This window comes from Gossypium hirsutum, chromosome D07, assembly GCF_007990345.1.
Source record: "Gossypium hirsutum isolate 1008001.06 chromosome D07, Gossypium_hirsutum_v2.1, whole genome shotgun sequence".
Taxonomy (NCBI): domain Eukaryota; kingdom Viridiplantae; phylum Streptophyta; class Magnoliopsida; order Malvales; family Malvaceae; genus Gossypium; species Gossypium hirsutum.
In genome coordinates, this window is record NC_053443.1 from 396,963 (window position 1) to 409,563 (window position 12,601).

A 12,601-nucleotide genomic window follows, 5' to 3' on the forward strand; every position below is an offset into this window, starting at 1 on the left:
TAATAAAATCCAAGTTAAATATCAAATTGAGAAAAGTTACCAAGTTTCTAGATAAATATAGACCAAAAATTGTTTGGAGACCAAGTTTAGAAGAATAGTCAAGTTCAAGGGCTAAATGTTGCTTTATCCTTATTGAGTGGGGTTGGATCTTAGACCCTCAACGAAAGGTAGTGTCCCGCTAGAAGCACCTTAGTCGATGTAATTACGACATGCAAGCTCACTTTCCATATGTAGACACTTTTTAAATTTATTTTAAAAGCAATAGTCATCTCTAGAGCTATTATAACATGGCTCCATATACATTATGGTTATTACTACAATTAAACTACTTACGGTTTGATTCTGATTATAAACGATTCAAATGCATATTGTTTGAAGTTATAATTGAACTTGTAAAATAAATTTACATATATTTACATATCATTCAAGTGTTTGATATTTTGTAAAAAGTTGTCACCACTTTAACACCAATAACAAACGAGTCATTAATTTAGATTTACTCATAAAAAAATTAAATTACGAGAAAATAAAGGAGAAGGATTAAATTTTGAATATGTAGGAAGAGTAAAACTAAAAATAAAGTCGCACTCTAAATAAATTGTCTTTGTTAAATAAAATACATTTCCATGGACTAAACAATCACATGTTACCAAGGGGCACTCATGGACCTTGATGTGCAACATATTTCTTTTTATATCCTCTGCTATGATTTATATCTTAGCTTTATTTAGTGAGAGCACAGGTTTGGACCATATTAATAAAATTTAAATAATAATTTATTGTTTGAAATATAAGTTATTTTTTCTCTGATAAAATGATTAACTAAAGGCAAAAAGAAATCCATATTTAATATGATTCAATTACAAAATTACAATTAAAATACTTTTCAAAGAAATGAATGAAAGGGGGAGAGCTAAGCTAAAGGAAGATGCCTAATTTGCCGACTCAAAGCTAAACTTACTTGTGGCTTGTGGGAATTTAGGCAAACTCGAGAATTTCGGTCAAACTTTGGTGATGCTTGGGCCCAACCGCATTCAAAATGTTAAACCTTTCACTTATCTTTTGGTTGAAGAATTTAAAAATTCCATTTAATTAATTTATTTTTTTATAATAATTAAGTTATATAAGATATTATTGATAAATAAAGGTAATGGTTTGGTATAAAGAGTTACTAAAAATAATGGTAAAAAATTATATTTGAGTGTGAGTTATATGATTAATATTATGTCTTTATCATTTACTTTGGTGTTGAGACGATGTATTTACAAAAAGGGATTAGTTTGGCATGGTTTGCAACCTGCAAGTGCAAGCGATATTGTAATGGATGTCAACTAACAATATTGTTGAAGTTAATGTAAAAAGACTGAATAATATGTCATCAAACTTGAAAGGGTGATGAATTGACCTGACAAGAAATTTTCTCCATGTATCTTTTGGGAAATGTGTTGGTCTAATATATGTGACGCGACTTTTTTTATTATACGAATCTAAGACTATACTCTTGGTGAAGTCAAGATCAAGTTTCACTAAGTTTTATCTTTAAATATAGTTGTTTAGTGGCTCGATGAAGGATGATATGGCAAGTATATAATAAATTTGATCAAATTCGAAAATAATAATGACCCAAAATGGTGTAAACTTGTAAAAATCTAAATAAATAATTCAAAATATTCCAAAGTTTAAAATAACAAATTTAAAAACACTAGACTCGAAGATCTCGAACCAAAAATTCAAATACCTAACCAAATTTCAAAAAGCACCGACAAAATGAATTTTGATATGCCAAAACCATGCTATTTGCATTACTTACATAAAGGACATAACTTTTTTATTCAGAAACCAAATAACTTAAAACAAATAAACAGAGTAATAATATTCAATATAAGGATAAATGTGAGGAATTATCAAAAGTGCTACCCACATGCTGAATAACAAACCCATAGATTTTCCTCTTCAATTTCTCAACCATGTGAACCAATACCTCATCCCCTTTCAAAACCGCCCGGTCTAACCAATCATTGACCCGTTTCAATTGTGATAAAACCGCTGCAATGGAACCACAATCTAATACTAATGCTTTCAAGGACTCTTCGATGAAACCAATAAACCACATTTGCATCTCAACTTTCAAGTTCATTGCAAAGTGCATTGTCTCTTTCATCCCTTCACCTCTAGTCCACATTGCAGCATTATTATTTTGCTGCAGCTGTGGGATTGAACTGGTTTTGAGTTGGTTTTTGGGTGAAGCATGCTGAGACAGGTTTATTTGTAAAGCTGATAGAGATTCATTGTTTTGAGGGGTTAGAAGGGAGACTATTTCAAGATCAGTTGTCACTGCAGCTTCAACCCATAGAGAAGATGATTTCGAGTGTTCTTCGATGCCGGATTTGCAACCAGCTGCAACAGTTTCAGCAATTCCAGTGTACTTTACGACATCGTCGTAAATGGATAAAAATCGGTCAATGGTTGGCAAAGGATTCCCAGCCTTGGATTTAGAGGAAAGTTCTGAAAACATGCTGGAACCATATATGGTTGGGAGTATAAAATTAGGCACAGACTATAAGCCTTTTAGGCCTATGCATCAAGTTATTTGCTACATTTATTTATATGCTTAATATTGCAAGATTTTAATGGATCCAAACCTTAGATTCCTAACAAGAGACTCGGCAGTTATGGCCTCCTCCAATGCCTCTGCTGCAGTTTTAGAAGCAAGAACTCTCCTTTGCATAGCTTCCTGCATTCATACAATGTATTTTGTTTAACTATATATTTTGTTCTCATTTGCTTATCATTAAAGTGTATTCAAGTCTATCAACATTCCTGCAAATCCCTAGGCATTAACCCTAGATTATGTTCTAGATCCAAATCAAACAAAGGAATGCAGTTTAAGGCATCAACAATTGAAATGCCTTGATCTATGATTAGAGTCATTTGCTACGGACAAAACTCCAATGCTACAGAAATTATCTAATATTTAGGTAAGACTTTTAAGCACAATATCAGCAGAGAGACCTTGATGGTTTGAAATACATGTGGCCAATATTTTTTTAAAAAGTAATACAAGTATAATTATAAATAATATTGTATAAAGCACAACTTAACTGAAACTGAAATATATCTTACTTGCGTCCAATACATATCTAAATATGAGTAAAGAGATGTGATTCTCTAAAAACCCACCAAATACATGAAATAGCTTCACTTTCACATAACATATTTTGTTTAAATCTAAACTTTAGGGTAATAACAATAGTTCAACGATGGTGACAAGCACTCATTAGTGGCGATACTAGTTTTCCCACAATCATAGCATTCTACTTATGTGTGAATAATGAAACTTCAATAAGGTTTCAACAGCATTGAAAATTTTGAATAACCAATGACATTTGCTAACAACAAAGACTAGACACAATTAGTACTATTTACCAAGTGTTAAGCATGAAAGTATAAGAAGTTAATTCTTTACTAGAAACTACAGCATATTTATTTCTACTCTACCAAATCCATCACATCACCTTTTTTTCAGTTTAGACAAGATAATATCAGAAAGCAAGCATCTTAAACAGGAAATTCGAATCAAACAAGCACTCTCTTAATTGGAAAGCAAACAGAAAAAGCAAAAATAAGATGGATTTGATAGCTTCTTGATAAATCCCGACACAACCCCATACCTTTCCAAGCTTTGCAAGGTCAGCAGAAAGGGTATCCCATGAAACACTGCCATCAGTCCATTTCTTTTCATGGACGGTGATTCCCAGAGCTCCACTCCCACGTGCTGGTTTCTCTGCGGCAGAACCATCTTTAGGTGAACTAGCTTTTCTTTTCTCATTGCTTGAAGAATTTCCATCATTGGATTTCTGACTATGTACATCAGTTAAACGTCTTGAAATGGCCGTCTGGGAAAAGAAAATATATTGCCGAAAAGTCAGAAAATTCGGCAACAAAGAGGCACATAAAACTCAAATTCTACATGATACTCTACTAGAAAATATTCCATGCTCTCATTCTTGATTCCTTGAAAGCATAATTGGTTCTGTCTCCAGTTTCCATTTTCTTTAAATAGGAACCTTAAAGACCATTGAAAACTATTAACTATTTTTAAAAGAAAATTAATGTGGGATTTTCCATTAGTAGTAGAATGAGAATAAAGAGATTATCTGATGCAATTACATATCAATTTTCACATAAGCCTAATCTTCTTAGGATTTTAGTGATTAATTAATCAAGCTAGCAAACTAAGAAAGCCAACTTAATTACCTGAGTCCGCAAAATAGCTTGCAGATCCGGCTTAGTCTTAACATAAGCTTTCTCCTTCAGCTCCCCTGAACCCTTCTCTGGTTGCTCATCCCAGCTCTTCCTACTACTCTTGGCAGAACCCACCAAAGCTTCGGACGCCTTCGAAATCCCAGCAACAATGGTTGCCATCTTCTTCTTCGAATCCCCTACAGCCGGCGAAACCTTCAACCCTCCGGCCAACCTCTTCGCCGGAGAAAGTGACGGTCTTCGAGCACCTGGTGATGCTTGCTTCCTCCCGTTGGGAGAAGGTTGCCTATACCTCGAAGGTACCATGATCACCGACTCTCTCCCAATTTTCTTATTATCTTCCTTCCCTGCCATCAAGCTCGGTACCATGCATTTCGAAGGTAACGGAGATGCGGATCTCTTTCCTTTCCCCGCCGGAGAAGGATCTCTTTCCACAACCGCCGCACTGGTTTTCTTCACAGTCGAAACCGAACGTTTGGAAGCCACCGGAGACGAAAACCTTTCCGAATTTTCATTAACTTCGACGTTATCTCTAGGCACGAGAGGCTGCCTTGTTCTAGGATTTTCAATTTTCGAATCCTTATTTCCACTTTGAGTTGGTTGCTCCAACTTCTTGTTAGACAAATAAACTGCAACCGGATCCGAGGAGAATTCGGATACGGGTTGTACAACGAAATCCCTCTTGGAAGACGAAATGCGAGCAATGAGAGGGTCCGGTGAACCAACGAAAGCGTGACGACCAGCAATCGGTCGGATACCAGAGACACGTGGCACGGGAGATTCAAAATGGAAGCGATCAACGTAAACGAACTGACCTAGCTGGAGCCGATTGGAGAGTATCAATTCACTGTCGCGATCGGAGAGGGAGACGTAGGTGGAGTTAAGGGAATCGGAGAGTTGAACATAGAAACCATGGTTGGCCCAGAGTTCGTCAGATCCGGCAAGAGCCGGAACGATGCCGATTACTTGGAGGAGGCCTGAACGGTGGTCGCCGGCGACACGGGCGGAGGAATTCATTGATTGGAGGAGCTTGAGGAGGATACCGGGAGTAAGCGAAGCCATAACGAGGGAGCGTAATACAGAGAGAAAGGGAGGGGCGTAAAGAAAGAGGAAATGGCTTGTGGAGTATTTAACCGTTACGAATTACGAGATTCAAATTCAAAAAAGCCCGCTAATATTGTTTTTCCTAACTAAAGAGAATCGAACGGCTTATCAAAACTCGCCACGTCGCTCCTTCTCGTTGTACTATGATACCGGACGCAGCGAGATCACCTCGATGAACAAAATCTACTGCTAGATCGCAGCTTTGTTATTAATATTGATCAAATACACTGTTTATCAGTAATTAAATTATGAGTAAATTTTTGTTTCGATCACTCAATTAAATTAATTTATAATTTAGTTATGAAATTATTTAATAAATTTCATTTAAGTTATTAGTTATTAATATCGATGCTGTATGTTTTTCTTTGTTCGCATTACTTATGTCAATTAAAAATTCTCTTTCTCCATCATTTCTACAATTCAATTTTTTTTCATAAAACAGCTTTAGACGTCACAAATCTACAAACCAAAATTTAAACAATTTTTTTCTCCTATCTCTGACACTGAACGTTAGATCAATTTGAATCTAAGGTATGTTTTTCTATTCATTGACATAGGTCCACCGTACTGATCGTTAAATTGTCGCTTAAAGCTTGTTTGTGGAACTTAAAAAAAAAACCTTAATAGCACAGTAACTTAAACAAAAAATTTTGAATAGTTCAATGACTAAATAAAAAAAACTTTTGAATAGTTCAATGACAAAATTGTGACTTTTTTAGTTAAGTGACCAAAACGAAAACTTATCATAGTTCAGTGATTAATAGTATAATTTACCCTAAAAATTAAATCAAGTTACTTCTTCGTTTTAAAAATTAGGGTTAAATCGCTATTTAAGGCTTGAACTGCAATTATTCACATATCGGGGCATGATTTTTTTTTCCTCCAAGTTAAGCCTTTAAACTTGGCCATTGTTCCCACATTAAGGCTTAAACTAGGCAAGTGTTCCCACATTGGAGCTTAATTTCTTTTGTCCAAGTTAGTCCCTAAACTTTGCAATTGTTCTCATATTGGAGCCTATACTTGACAATTGTTACCACATTAAGGCATGAACTTTAGGGGTTTTAAAGAAACATTATGGACTAACTTGGACAAAATAAAGTTCAAGTCCCAATGTGGGAGCAATTGCCAAGTTTATGTCCTAATTTGGACAAAAAGAAGTCTAGGCCTTAATATAAGAATAGTTGCCAAGTTGAAGGCCTACCTTGGACAAAAAAATTTCAAGCTCTAATATAAGAATAATTGTCAAATTCATTGCTTAAATTTTGATTTAACCCTAAAAATTTATAATTCAATGGTTAATAAGCCACAAAAATTCAAGAAATAGACAAATGGAGAATGTCAAGGGTTATGGGTTGGGTGATGTAGAATTTGGGTTAAACTTGAGTATAATATTAATGCATTTTATACTTATTCAAATTTGATTTTGCTTAAAGTATGAGTTTAAAAGTTTGTCCAAATCCGCTTATATTTATAAATAGTTAATCCAAATTTATTTTTTATTTTTTAATATTTAATACTTTTATATATTATTTTCATTTATTAGAAATTTACATACAAACAAAGATAACATTTTTTAAATGTAAAAAAAATTACATTACATTATTATAGGTTTAATTTTTTTATATTATAAATTACTTAATAATATAATATATTACAAATTTATAAAATATGTTAGGTCAAATTGGGCTCGAGACTAATTCATATTTTTTATTTGTACAAACTCATACTTTAGTCTACATTTTTATTCAAATTCTTTAAAATTGGAATAAGTATTTTTATTCAACTAGTTTAGTTAAAAACAATGGCAAGCTTTCTAACGCCAAACAAGAACTACGGGAGCAAGTATATCCAAAGGGCAGATTGAGTCAATAGGATGATGTAAAACATTAGTTGGGCCAATCTATTTTTTGGGGTCAATAGGAAATCTATCTTTTTGGGGAATTAGAGTCCAAATTATTAAATTTAATTTTCCTGTAACCTAACTTTGGCACTCACTAAGAAGGTGAATGGATTATTGGGATTTAAATAAAAAATTTGAACATAAATAGAATTGAAAAGAGAAAGGTAAAAATATTTGCTTGTAATAATCAAAAGAAAATAGAAAACTATGTCTTTGTAGTTGGAGCATTAGCTAAAGGTCTCCATCTTATAACTCATAAGTTCGAATTGTAGAGATTCTCTGTGTTGACAGTAATTTAATAGTGGTTCGTAAAAATAAAAAGAAGGGTTTCTGAGGAAAAAGAAAATAAAAATTGTTATTTACAGTTTGCTCCTTCCATTTTACCATACAAATCCTTAATTTCAGCTATTTCTTCTTCTTCTTCTTCTTCTCACCTGAAACCTTGATGACAATTGAAGCTTGAGACCCAGCTTTGTCGAATCCATGTCTGCAAACAGCTTTTGCTTTTCTTTTTGGTCATGATTTACAGTAAGAACTACTTTTTTTCAATCTGAAATAGAATGAACATGCCAACACAAAAGCATGGAGACACAACGTCCGAGGATGTAAAACCGGGTTTTCTGCTGCTTTGCCATCGACGAACACCGTTTCCTCAAACTGGGTTTCCGAGATCGGCAACGAAGTTTCCTTTTGGAGCTTGAAACCAAGTATGGAGTTGCAGCCATGGCCGACTTTGCTTGGATTTTGGTGGTTGTTGTTGATGATGAATCTACTTTGGAGTTTGAGGAGCACAACTACAAAATGACTTCTTTTATGGCCTACTTATATAACCACAACCTTAATTTCAACTCAGCTGGTTTGGTTCGTGGAGATTTTAAATTTTGGTTAAAATCTGTTCTAAGTCTCTATACTCTTAAAAACTTTAGCATTTAGTCCTTATTCTTTCATTTTCATTACAAGTTTTTATTTATTTTTAATTACATGGCTACAAAGTAAGTTTTTCTATTTTAATTTCAAACTTTCACACCAACAAATTTAACAAAAAAAAAGTACTAATAGTTGAACTTGAATTTTGAAATTTAAAAAGTAAAGAGACTAAATTCCAAGAAATAAAAATATAGAGACTAAATTCCAAAATTTTGAAATGTACAAATGGCATATTTTAACCTCTCTTTTTTTTTCTCATTTCAAGTTTAGTTTAATTTGTCTCCAGGTTATTCAAGTCTTAACTTAAGGTGTTCATGGGTTGGGCTACCCAGCCCAGCCCGACGGCCTGCCTGAAAAATGGGAGGGTTCGGGTAAAAATATAGGCTCAAAATATGGGTTTGGGCAAAAAAAAGGCCCGTTTAAAAAACGGGCCGGGTCTCGAGTAAAACTTTGTTGGCCCAGTCAGCCCAGCCCGGCCCAAATTATATATTAAATATATATTTTTTATTTTTAATTAAATATATATATTGTAGGTTTTTGATACTATTTTGGTGTTGTAAAATTTAATATGAGTCGGGCCGGGCCAAGCTCGGGCTTAGCAATTTTTGTGGGCCAGGCTTGGACAAATTTTTAGGCCCATATTTCAGGCAGAGCCGGGCCCAGGCCTAGAAAACGGGCCTAAAAATTTGTTTGGGCCCTGCTCGAACTTGGCCCGACCCATGATCGCCTATAGTCTTAACCACTATTGTTGAAATTAGATTGGACTGGTTGAATTAAAAATTAATTAGTATATTGATTCAAACAAAGAAATTAAACTGATCTCTAAACGAACAACTCAAAACTCATAAAAAACCAAAAATCAGGACAAAAAAAAACAACCATTAAACTTGTTTATATATATTATTTTTAAAATTCTTTTAATGATTATATTGGACATTTTTATTTATTTATTTATTTATTATAAGATCAACAATCGAACTGATTCAATCATCAATCTAATCTTTAAAATATGTGTATTTTTATACAATTTTTAATATTATCCATAACACCCAAACATGTTCGAACCCACGTCCTCCTTATCATTGCAATAACAACAGTGCTGACTGACTCCATTTGCAAAATATTGGTTTTGAAGTTTGGTAATTTTAAATTATTAATTTATAATGTTGAAATGAATTGGAGGTGGATGAAATTAGAAATCTGATTTCCTTTATATTTGAGATTCTAGATGTAAGGAAGTTGATGATTTTTGGACATTGGTTTTGTCCCTATTGATGTTTCGCATAGATTAAGGAAGCAAAGTCAAATAATCCAAACTACAATTAATTATTAATAATTGTGATTAGTGGACTAATTAACAATTTAAAGATAAAAAGAGTGGAAAAAAGGAATTGTGTAGTGACATCACCACCCTACTGCAAGTTGTGTATTTCTTTAATGATATATTAAACAATGATTAAGTGCTCTAATCAATAATGGGTTGTTAAAGATGAAATTTGACCTGGAGGATTATGGATTTTTGTTATTAAAATAAAGAAAAGAATATATTTAATTAATTATTAAATATACTATCTTAGTCGATGGCAGTTTTTAACGTATTTTTATCATAGTAATGCACGGGGGATGAATTATTAATCAAAATAAAATAATCATTATGATGACTTCTAGAAATATAAACACCATGTTACAAATAGAAGTGCAATACCACTAGGAACGTACATGATCATTACAAAATTTATAATTTAATTTCCACACATTTTCACCCTTGCCTCAACAATAGAGGTGCTCATGGGCCGGGCCGGGCCGGGCCCATAAAAATATTGGCCTGAGTCCTAGGCCCGGGCTCGGGAAAAAATCATAAGTCCGGGCCCGACTCGGTCCGGCCCATTTTTTAATAAATACAAAAAATTTATTTTAAAAATTAAAAAAAGTATTTTAAAAATATTTTAAAATTAAAAAATAATAAAAAACATTTTAAAATTAAAAAATTTAAAAAATAAATATATTTATTATATCGGGCCGGGCTGGGCCGGGCCAGGGCCAAAAAGTGGTGCCCAAGGCCCGGCGCGTTTTCTAAACAGGCCTCGTTTTTTTGCCCAATCCCATATTTTGGGCCTATATTTTTACCCAAACCCTCCCATATTTCGGGCGGGCTGTCGGGCCGGGCCGCTCAACAAATATATGGATTAATTTCAACCTCATTTGTATAAGTGGGATAAAGAGGATTCCATTTTTCAACCATGTTAGTTTCACTCCGCACCTATTGAAATTAATCCTCTTAATAGAGAATGTGTCCAATAATGTGAAGAGTACTCAACTAAACTTTCTCATGATACCACAAATCTTGATGCCCTTTGACTTTTCATCTAATTATGATTTTACTTCTTCTATTTAAATTTTGACATGGTTTTTTATTTTTATTTTATATAATATTAAATATGAAGAGAGATTTACTTGCATTAATGTATAACTGTTAATTTTACATAGAGGTGTTCATGGGTTGGGTTAGGCTCAACTAAAAATTCATGCCAATTTACTAGGCTCGGCCCCGGCCCAAAAAATGGGCCTAAAATTTTGCTCAAGCTCGACCCGAATAAAAATGCTAAAACCCGGGCCCAACTCAGCCTGCCCGTATTAATTTTTATATAATTTTTAAATATATATAATAAATAAATATTTCCCAACAAATTGAAAATAAATTTAAAAAAATATGTAGACTTAAATAACACTAAGATAAATGCAACGTAACAAACAAATGCCTCTAAAATAATAACAAAATTAACAAATGCATTTAAAATAATAACAAAATTAACAATAAAATAAGATTTATACAATATCCAAACAATAACAACAAAATAGTAGCAACATAATAGTAAAATGGTAGCAAAATAGGGATAAAACAACTAGAAAATAACATTCAAAAACAAAAAAAAAAGTAAATTTTTTTGTCCATTAGTGAATTCGGGCTGGGCTGGGCTCGGGCCAAAATGCCTTACCTGATGTCTGGCCCTTTTTTAAATGGGCCTTATTTTTTTGTCTAAGCCCATTTATCGGGCCTATATTTTTGCGCCAACCCTCCCACATTTAGGGAGGCCTTTTGGGCCGGGCTGGGTGACCCAACTCATGATCAGGTCTAGTTTTACACAAATTCATAACTTATACTATAATTGATATTTTAATAATTCAACCATTGAATTTATTAATATAATTGTATTTGTCATACATATAAAATTTAAAATCGATCCAATATTTCTATCATATAGATCTAAAATACAATCTATATACTATATTAATATATATTTAATGGTTGAAAAGTTTTTTTTACATAAAATAAAGGATAATTAATTGGGACATTGACGGTGGAAATTTTGAACTCCACAAGTGGAGTTGAGATTTTTTCATGTGTCATTAAGTTGTATTTAAAATTTTTTAAATAAATAAATGGGACATGTGGCAAAATCTTAATCCCACTTGTAGAGTTGAAGATTTCCACCGCTTGTGTACCAAATAATTAATCTAAAATAAATAGTTATTTTTTTCTTTACTCCAAACTTATTGTGTATGATCCACATGGATGAAATTAAAATACGATGATTGAATCGTTAAAACATCAATAGTATAAAAGGTTATAATATATATATATAACATGTTAATTTTATAGCAATATAAATAGATCCCTCGATAAAAAAATGTAAATTTTATAGGGTGAACGACACCCAATGTCACTAAACTATTAGTAAGCTTACATTTTGATAATTCAACTTCAAAAAGTTACCAAATAGTCATTGAATTATTCGAAAATTTTCATTTAAGTTAATAGACTGTTAAAATCGTTGCTATATGGCCTTTTTTGCCCACACCGCCTACATCAATCAAGAGCTCTCATTTCACTTCTCTTCTACAATCTAGTTTTTTTTTCATGAAATAGCTTTGAATATTATGAATGTACAAACCAAAATCTAAGCTCCTTTATTTTTCAATCTCTGACACTGACCATTAAATCGACTTGTGTAATGGCCCAAATTCAAAATTATCGGAATAGTGGTTTCGTAACCACAAATCCGATTTAAAGATAAATTTATTTTAATATTTTTGCATGAATATTGATATGATAGGAAAATCGTATGAAAATATCGATAGAAAAATTTTACCGATTTAGTGGTTAGTTAGAAAAAGAAATTATTGAAGAAATTGGGTAAAAATAAGGTATCGAGACTTTGATCTCGTAAAACCGAGTCAAAAATAATTTTATAAATAATTATGAAATATTAGTAATATGGTATAAAAATTTCGTTAGAAAATTTTAATGTCTGGATAGTCAATTACGTAAAAAGGACTAAATTGAAAAGGTGTAAAAGTTACTAGAAGGATTAAATAGCTCAATTGTTAAATGAGGAGGGACATAAA

The 12,601-nt window shown here is 32.7% G+C and overlaps 1 protein-coding gene across 1 annotated transcript; it reads right to left on the reverse strand.

Moving 5' to 3' along the window:
* Positions 1-1,806: 1,806 nt before the first annotated feature.
* LOC107932946 (uncharacterized) lies at positions 1,807-5,378 on the reverse strand. The gene is made up of 4 exons (XM_016865074.2): positions 4,258-5,378; positions 3,672-3,896; positions 2,643-2,734; positions 1,807-2,516 (listed from the first exon to the last, which is right to left on the reverse strand). The coding sequence occupies exons 1-4, from the start codon at positions 5,323-5,325 to the stop codon at positions 1,877-1,879; spliced, it is 2,025 nt and encodes a 674-aa protein (XP_016720563.1). The 5' UTR covers positions 5,326-5,378; the 3' UTR covers positions 1,807-1,876.
* Between the last annotated feature and the right edge of the window lie 7,223 nt (positions 5,379-12,601).